Raw genomic sequence first — 9,796 nt, 5'->3', positions numbered from 1 at the left:
ATGGTTCTGGTGATATCCATGCTGCTCTCTGTCACTCTCTTGTGAATCACTGGGACACTCAAACACAACAGTCTCTCTTAATCTTATTAGTTACAACTGAGCTTTTCCTACTGTGACAAGTCAAAATGTCTTCTGTCAAAAAGAACTGTTAAGTGTAAATGACAGGTTGCTGTGGTAACAGTATGTACATCAAAAACACTGGACTATTAGACTAATGAATCTTTATTCTTAATAAAATAAGGTATAAGGTGGGATACATGGGTTAGAGTGGTCACAACATAACAACACATGGACCTCAGCAACTGTTTTACAGTCGGACTAACAAGAGCTTATGGTGATAGAGACGCCATCATTTGCATCAATTACAACATTTCCACTGAGCCACCGGCTGGACTTTGACACACTGAAGCTTTGTGCCTTTTTGACACGTCGTAGACGGGATATATACAGATTTCTGAGGAGGCATGTTAGCATAGGTCAGGTGTCCCCTCCTTCCCCGGGCTGTTGCAGAAGAGCACATGCCCACATTGTAATTCACCACAAGATGTATCACTTTATCACAAGAATTAAGACTTAAACAAATCGAAGGGTTTCCTTTGGGACTAGGAGGTTAGAAAGTTTTAATATGTGAACTTCTTGATCTCGTCGTACAGCACTAACACAAAGGCACCACCCATGCCTCTGATCACGTTGGACCAGGCACCCTTGAAGAAGGCTTTTGATCCCTCGTCCTTGAGGATCTTCCTCCAGCAGTCCAGTGTGCCTTTGTACATGATGTCCGCTGTGGAAATGGAAACACAGGTTGTGATGTGTAATCTCCACGAGCATGTGCGTAAAATGTGTCATTGGGCCAGACTAATAAATCAGACCCATCCCTTAATGGGTGAGGCTCACCTCCTTTGCGTCCAGACTGCATCATCATACGACGTCTGACGGTGTCGAAAGGGTATGAGATGAGACCAGCAGCAGCGGTGACAGTCTGGGCGATCATCCAGCTCACCACGATGTGGGTGTTCTTTGGATCCGGCAGCATACCTGCATGGGGGAAAAGTCAAGTCATCTGTTCCTCACCGCAAAATGCACAAACACGATGTCAAACACGTCTGAGCTCGCTGTGCTTACCTTTGGCTGTGTCAAAGCATCCGAAATAAGCTGCTCTGTAGATGATAATTCCCTGAACTGAGACGTTGAAGCCGAGGTAAAGACCCTTGATGCCGTCTGTCTTGAAGATTTTGGTAATGCAGTGTCCGAGCCCGGTGAACTCCCTCTCGGCTGCGCCCTTACCGATGTCGGCGGCCAGTCTGGTTCTGGCGAAGTCCAGAGGATAGACGAAGCAGAGCGATGTGGCACCGGCGGCACCGCCGGAGGCCAAGTTACCGGCGAAGTAACGCCAGAACTGTGTTTTCTGATCCACTCCGCCGAGGAAGATCTTCTTGTATTTGTCTTTGAAGGCGAAGTTGAGCGCTTGGGTGGGGAAGTAACGGATCACATTGGCCAGGTTGCCTCTCCAGAAGGAAATAAAGCCCTGTTCCTTCGGGATCCTATACACACAGTCCATGATCCCCTTGTACTGTGTCTCTGCAGTGATCTGTTTGCTGGCATGTTGGACCTAAAAGCCACGACAATGACAATTCATTAAAAAAGGACCCGTAAGCCCAAAGTATGATGGATCCCCTAGTGAAACGTTGTGCGAAGGAACTTCGTCATGCCTCATTTTCTAACAACTATTTATTTTGCCGTAGTTAAATTTTAATAGTGTTTATGTTAATATAATCTTCTCTCTTATTCTCCGTTCATGCATTCTGTCCTGTAGTTGTAGCAGCAGCCTTGAGGCTCTCTTCTGTCACTTGAGAATCAGATGTGTATTAGATTACACACTTCCAAGTTAAATTTAGCCACTCCCTTTCACGAGGTATTACTTCAGCCGTCTGTTAATGGACTAAAAATTCACTTAATAAACACTAATGCATTATCATAAACTATTCTTGTGGCTATTTTCTTGGACACACATTAAAGGACTCTTGCCATCATCAACATCATGGCAGCAGCAGCACTGAGGAGCCAGTGCGTAAAACTGTCTCCATGCTGACGCAGGAGCTCTCACGTGCCCTTTGACATTAGGCAACAGATCAGATGAATCTACTTAGTACACAATTAGACTTTTTAAAAGAGATCAACTTTTGGACGTTTAAGTGTTTTACTGATTTACTAGCTATTCGGAATGTAGGCACTCTATTACGCACAAAACAGTTGGCATGCACGCATGCTATGGACAGCAGTTGGTTCAATTATTTTACCTGAAGCAACAACTTGACTCTCTCGATGGGAGCCACAGCTGTTTTGGAGATGGCAGCGGCTATTCCACCGGCCAAAAAGTCTTTCATGAAACTAATCACCACGTCCGACATGGTTGGATGTTTCCTGTGCGAAACCGAGACCTGTTACTGTTCCAAAAACTCACTAAGGTCCTCAAGGAAACCAAACGCCCCTTCAAGTGGACGGGGCTACTCCATCTGTCCTAATATATCAGCGGCATTTATCGCGAGAATTTTCAGTGATGGATATGTATTTGGTCAAACAGATAAACGAGGTTGAAGGTCAAGATGTGCGCCATGTCGCCATGTCCAAGCCAGGGACGTTTAAAGGACACAATCTATGTAGTTTGATTTTTATAAAGACAACATTTTATATGAAGTCTAATCTAAATCTCACTATGGTGTTAAATAATCCTGTTGGTGAGCAGTCTTCTCGTCCGCGATCCAAAGATACACCTGCCGGGCCAACTGAGTTTACAGAGTCCTTCAAATGAAATAAGGAATGATGAAGATGTAGCACAAAAGACATTTTTTCACTTTAATAGTCATTCCTCAGTGTTCAGACATCTCTTTTATTCATTTTACATTTCGCAGCATATGCGTGATATACACTTGACAAATGCTCAAAAACGCGACAAAAGTGATTTCTAAACCTCTGATGAAATGAAGGCAAGACAATTCGCATTAATCCAACCGGAACTACTACTTTAGTTGTTAAAATTGTGTTGATTGTGGTTCAGAGGTCAAGTGTTTGGGGAATTTTTGCTCTGATAACAGTAAAAAAAAATATTCAACTGAATCACCACCTAGAACTTGTATAATGTATTATCTTCTCTTTGGATTTATTCTTTTTCCCCTCAACATGAAGTTTTGCTGTGCATTCAATTTTGGCACCTGTTGGCAACTTGCAAGCAGTCAGAAGATTATAGCTTAAGTTTTTTTTCTTGTTGTTTGTTTTTGTTTTTTTTTTTTCAGAATGAACATGCCTCAAGCCCTGAAACATGTCAAATAGTTTGTCAAATTTGTTGTGAAATGTTGCACCACCAATCTGATTCTGATTGAGCCAAGACGTGAGATATCACAAGATCAGAGTGTAGAACGCAACTTGATCCAAACTGGTAGACAAGCCAACATGACTTGGTTTTGTTCCACTCAAGACATGCTGGACAAAATGTACTACAGCCCAAGGTCACCAGTGTGACTTGACTCCAAAAGTCCATTAATCTAATGACAAAACTGTGGGCTTTAAATTGACTGTCTTCACAGTAAAATCACCTGTGTAAATATAACACTTAAAGAGTTAATTTTAACACTACCTCAGTGAACATATGGCTATCTACAGAGTGTAAAATGTACACTGAATGCAGAGTTAAATTTCCAGAGTAAATTTTACTCTGGCTAGAGTTAATGTTTTACACTACACTGAGAAGTGTCAATCAAGTTTTACACTATGTAAGAAGTAACACCCATTAGTGTTGCTTATAGTGATATTTACATTCAGCACTGAGGAGTTAAGTGTTAAGAAATAATTTTTCCAGTGTTAAACCTACTTAACACTATATTGATTAAGAAACACTCTAGAGTGTTGATTTTCCACTGACTCCTACCAGTCTTAGATATCCACTTGTGCAGTCCCAGTGATATAAACTTAATGTTTGCAGGGAAAAAAAAAAGAAAAAACGCACAACCACACTATTATATCCATGCCTTAATACATTTACTCCAAGTAAACATGAAATATTGGCATTAAAAGTAAACATCAAATACCATGTTATCACAATCTCCATTTTAAAAACATTTTCTGTTGAACTCTGGAGAAAATCTCTTGGTACATGTTCAACTGTACAATACTGTACTGACATTTCTCACAGCCATGAAAATGGCTTTAAATTGCATTTAAAATGCTATACAGAATAATTTTTAAGAGCAAACCTATATCTTCTCCAAACTGCAGGATGAAGTCTTGCTCAATCTGCAACAGAAAAACAACAAAAAAAAGAAAACATACCAAAAGCTTTAATTGGGACTGACTGGAAAAAGATAAAGTTTTATATTTTGCAGTAGAGCAGATACAGTATGTTTGTATGTATACACCTAAATGTAATTAGTTTGAAAGTATATTTACTCAAGACAAGAGATTTTGAAAGAAAAAATATGCTTGTAATGGTATTTCATACTGAAAGGACAATCACACATTTTAATGCAAAACATTAAATTACCAGGCATTTGACATCTTTGAAGCTGGGAAATTCAGTCAAGAGAGGATTTCTCTGCATCAAGGACCATATTGCGACAATGTTGAAATGTCATTTTCATCTTCTGCTTGACAGTAGACAGTGTTTTTACCAATACAAAAGTGCAATTCATCATTACATTCCACGGATTATAGTGAGCAACTATACCATCATCAAACTTGATGGTTAGTATGCCAGTGTTGGGCTGGTGCGCTATGTCAGAAATGACCTCTGCATCCACCTCTGTTCCTGTTTCATCAAAAACCTTGACACCTTAAAGCTATGACCAGAAAAACTAAATAAGATGTCGAGTGATACAAAATGCTCAAGATTAATCAAGGCCATTCTCCAAAAACACATCAATGTATTAGTAGCATGGTCTGAGGTGCCAGCATGCACTGATGCCGCTTAGCATTGGTAACTGTAAATACTTACCTAATTACTAACTCACCACCTAAACTAACCACAAAACTCAGATCTTAATTGTTCACCCCTTAACATAACACTTTGTGAGTTGGCCCTGCATGGACGGATTAAGCGGATGAAGATGAGTGAATAAATGATTCTCGTTTTGATGAACATGATGACAGTATCTGCAAAGCAAACTAAAATCAATTTTTATGATCCACAACACCAGTCCAAGCTGACAACCTGAAAATTTCTTTCAGCTTAAAAAAAAAAAAAAAAAATCACAACTACAATTCAATTTTGTATTAAATAACGTTACATCAACTTATTACCTACCAACAGAGCAGCAACATTGCAGAACAAGCTGGAAGAAAAATGACAAGAAAAGAAGCATATCCATGAAACATTTAAACCTATTTGTAACATAACTGTTTTAAAATAGAAAACGTGTGTTCATGGAACTCGTACGCTATTTGGACCAGAGTGAGAACACGTGTCTGACGAACCGTGTGAAACAGAATGGATCGTTTTCACGTCTGGCGCGCACCCATGAGCGAAAAAAACCGCATTGTAGCGCTGCTGCTCTGGCTAACAGCTAAGGACAAACAAACAAGCCAAAACAGCAGGCTCAGTTCACTTTAACGGGTCGACTCGGTGCATTCCTCTCAGTTTGTTGTCTGCACGTCCGTTCCAGTATGCTCGACCAAATGGTAAAGTTAACTTTACATCGACGTTGCAGCCCTACTGGGCTACCTATTTCAACGTTACTAAAAAAATTACAAAGTGCAAGCATGAAATACATACACCACAACAGCCCGCCCTCGCTGACATTAACGTTATCTGGTGCCTTGTTGTTCAGTTCGGCGTTGCGTGTTCAGCCATGTGGATGGTAATTTACGTTAGACTCTAGCCGCCGACCCGATATCACATTAGCCGTTTGAAATTCGGTATTTGAAGACACATACCCAACATTGACAAGTATGGAAAACGACATCTCTTGACTGTTACATACAGATTGTAGCTGAATGAAAAAAAAAACCCAAAAACAGTAATTGTTTAACTAGATAAACGTAACTTAGCGCAGTTTTTCGGTGATGCCGGAGTCGAAGTTCTCAGTTTGACAGGGAGGATGATGATGGGCGGGGCTTTTCAAAGTATTTTTTTTTTTTTTAACACTGGAAGGTATCTTATCACTGACAGAGTAAAACTTCTGTTTACGCCAATTATTTTCACCAACACTGGGCATTATCTGGTTTTACTTTGTCCATTGTTGGAAGAACTCCGAAAGAATGAAAATACTTTGACACTACATTTTTTACAATGGAAAATTTACTGTGTTGTTTCGTTTAGTTTTTTTCAACAAGTAGAGCTATTAAAAAGGCCTATAGGCCTATAGACACAAATGACAATAACAGTGCCAATGTCCTCAAAATCACTTGCCTATTGCCAAATCAGAAAAAAGTCTTTTCAACAGTTTCTTATAACTAAACTCAAAATGTAATCAAACGAGTGAAGCTGATGTCTGTCAGGTTTCACCCTTTCCATCTTCTCCTCAGGACATTAGCCCTCCCCACTTGGTGGCGCTCTTTGTCTGTCTGGCCTCACAGGCAAACTAGGTTTGACCTGTTCCCCAATTATATTATATCAAACGTAATACTATTATTATATTTGCTGCCTGATTATAACATATAAATACTAGCAAGGCAACAAAGCAAAGTGTACAGTGTTTATTTTGTTTTTATAGATGCTTCAAATTTACAATTTACAATTACACTATTGTGGCAATGAATTTAGTATGTACTATGCTTCTGGTGTGCAGATCTTTTAGTCTCCATGGTATCCTGTTGTGTCTTTTGATTGTTCAATGGGTGGCACTAGAGAGCTGAGTTACATTCAAGCGCATCACCGACATTCCGAACAAGCAAATCTGGTGCCCAGTGAAACAAGTGCTTTTCTCATTTACGCCACCCTGCACAAACAACAATGGAAATAATGCACCACTTTACTTGTTCCCCACAAGGAAGCACTCTTAAGTAGCTCCCACCAGTCAGGTCAGAGGTCAGGCCAAGCACCAGGACTGCAACTTAGGAGCTGGTTGGGGATTCAGCATCCCTCAGTAAGGCAGGTGCTTGCTGAAGCAGGGCCTGCACCTGCTTTTTGACTTACTAGAAAAGTCATAGTCACAGTCAGCTACCTTAATTCATGTCTTTCTCCTCTAAAGTGTTTTAATTTTGAGCTGCGATTTATAACCTGATTTCATACATTAGTTGAAGCTTCATTTTGAAACTGTCAATAATCCAACGTTGGTTTGGAAAAATGTAATTTAATTAATAAGTAAATACTGTGAACTGCACTCACAATTTATGAGTGGTTTTTAGTTTAGTTGAGTGAGTGAGGAGTGTTGCTTCTGCAAATTTTCTTCTCATCTCATTTCAAAGAATAATTCTTTTTATTTTTTTCTAAAACTCACCAACTGTCACTCGTGATTGAATTAACAAATCTAATTATCTAGAACGCGTATTATTAGATGAGACTTAGCTGGGTAGGTTGTTGGATCAGAAAATTAGCTTTTTGTAATATTTTCAGAAAAAGTTTACATTCCATGTTTCGGGTTGTTGAAACTCTTTATGTACTGTCATTTAAATCTGATCTAGATTTGTGAAAGTCGTTGCTCAGTAACCTTGGCTTTCGGAGGTTGGAGCTGTGGGTTGGGGGGTTTCTTGGAGGGGGTGTGGGCTTGGATTTGTGTATGAAGAGCTGCAGGTGCCAGACAGTTAGACCCCCCCCCACCAAACACATAAACATGCACACACGCATACATAAAGACGTCACGCACAGTTTCTACAGCAACACAGTGACTGATTTTATATGTTAAGAAGTAACAGTGAAAAGCATCTTTTTATTCTTCTGATCCCCTACTGTCTATGCCAGACCAGTAGTGACTCGAAGATAATAGAGATTATGAATGTCAGAGAGGATTAAAAGCACAGATATTAAGATAAAAACTTACTAGCATAGGACGGTGAGGTGTAAATGGGAATTGGCAGCAGATGTGGGAGAGAGAGAGAGAGATCAGATGCAAAGAGTAGGAAGGCTGAGAATGGAGGGTGGAGTCAGTGACAGTTGTCAATGTGTGGTTGAGTTATCATCAAAAACTATTGACAGCATCATCTCATACTGTGTTAGCCCATGACAACAGTATATATCTGAAAGTAGCAAAAAGCCACTTATGTTTCCCTTCATAACAACAATTCCTTTATTTATTTACAGCACTGTGTCTGACTCAATGTGCTTTATATACCAGAAAAGACTTAGATATTTGTTGCTTTTTAGTCAGCATTACGCTGTTCATGCTCACAATGTTTATACTTCTGCTCTGACTTTAGGATTTAGAGACAGCTGAGCAAGTAGAACATTCAAGGATTAAGTGCCCTAAATTGGATAAATTACACAAGGTAAACTTTGCCCACAGTTCATTGTCAGGGTTTAGGGGTTCTGTTGGATGACAATAATTGGGATCAGTCCAACTAAAGGACACATGGTATGCTTCTGTGTGTGTGCAATAGAATTAATGTATTGACAGGGTGGCTACCGCTTCATAAATTCATTATTATTATTGTTTTCCCCTGTTTAGACTGTTTAGAGGGTATTAATATTTGTCAAGAGAGATAAGAGATTGGTATAAGATGAATTAACTATGATACATTTTTATAGTTTTGTTGTTCCTTTAGGTTTTAATCAGGCCTCCCTCTGCACTAATTTTTGCAAATACAGGTAATCAGTGAATACTATATGGTGAATAATCAATTCCACCATGAAACTCTTCTGCGGTGTAAATATCAGCTTGATGATAGAAAAGCAGTCATGGGATTTTACAACTCCTACATCACCAAAGCTCTTGTGTCGTTGCTGCAACATTATGGTCTCTTTAACTTCCCACTATGGTTTTTTCCACATGCACCAAAGTGTATATTGAACAGCACTCACCTCTCATTTATGATTAAAGAATTCCACTCAGGCTGCCGTTCACTGAAGAAAATCTAACCCATTCAGAGCAATAATATACTTGTAGTACCCTCAAGATGATGGTTCCTCCTGCACAAGTGTGTGAACTTCATTCATCCTTTCTTCAATTTTCTTGGGGATGACAACAACCTCTTCAAAACCTCAAGGTGCTTTAGAACAGATTCTGAGCCCTCATGATTGCCCTTAGTCCCAAACTTATGTAGTAGTTTGAGCTGTGAAATAATCTCATCTTGACTTAAGAGATTGTAATAAGGAACACTTTGTCACACTGTTTGATATAAAGAGTTTAACCTGTAGGGGAGCTATTGTGACCAAATGTGGTGTTTATACAAATGTATTGGTTTTCTCATGGGCGTTATGTTGCTGAGAGCTTTTGCCTCCTTTTCTGTTTGTCAGTGAAAAGGGATGACTTCATCCAACTATGCAGCCTTGAAATAATTATGAAGACTTAGAAAATACAAATCTTTTGTCGAAGCATCTTCTTTATCCAACACAAAATCCTCAGAGAATATCAGTCATGACTGTCAACACTGGACTACAGGAATAAATATGCAAAATATTTCGAATGAGCTAACTTTTTATTTATTATATTAGTAAAATTTTAAATTTATTAAAATGTAATTTAGGCATGACTCTTTGAGCCTTAAACATAATTCAAGAAATCATGTGGATCATGGTATGGATTCATGTTGCCCTGGTTATGTCTGTTTTCCTGGTGAGTGAAAGCCTTGTTCATGCATCAGTTTTATTTTATTTACAGTGGGGGTTTTTTTATGCTGAAAATATAATGTCACAAGAATTCAGCCAAATGTA

The 9,796-nt window shown here is 39.2% G+C and overlaps 1 protein-coding gene across 1 annotated transcript; it reads right to left on the bottom strand.

The window, feature by feature from the left end:
• Positions 1–209: 209 nt before the first annotated feature.
• Positions 210–2,482, bottom strand: slc25a4 (solute carrier family 25 member 4). Its single transcript, XM_029498777.1, has 4 exons — positions 2,298–2,482; positions 1,123–1,609; positions 895–1,035; positions 210–781 (listed from the first exon to the last, which is right to left on the bottom strand). The coding sequence occupies exons 1-4, from the start codon at positions 2,406–2,408 to the stop codon at positions 621–623; spliced, it is 900 nt and encodes a 299-aa protein (XP_029354637.1). The 5' UTR covers positions 2,409–2,482; the 3' UTR covers positions 210–620.
• Between the last annotated feature and the right edge of the window lie 7,314 nt (positions 2,483–9,796).

The sequence above is a fragment of the Echeneis naucrates genome, chromosome 1, assembly GCF_900963305.1.
Source record: "Echeneis naucrates chromosome 1, fEcheNa1.1, whole genome shotgun sequence".
In the NCBI taxonomy this organism is placed as follows: domain Eukaryota; kingdom Metazoa; phylum Chordata; class Actinopteri; order Carangiformes; family Echeneidae; genus Echeneis; species Echeneis naucrates.
This window is presented reverse-complemented; position numbering and strand designations above follow the sequence as displayed.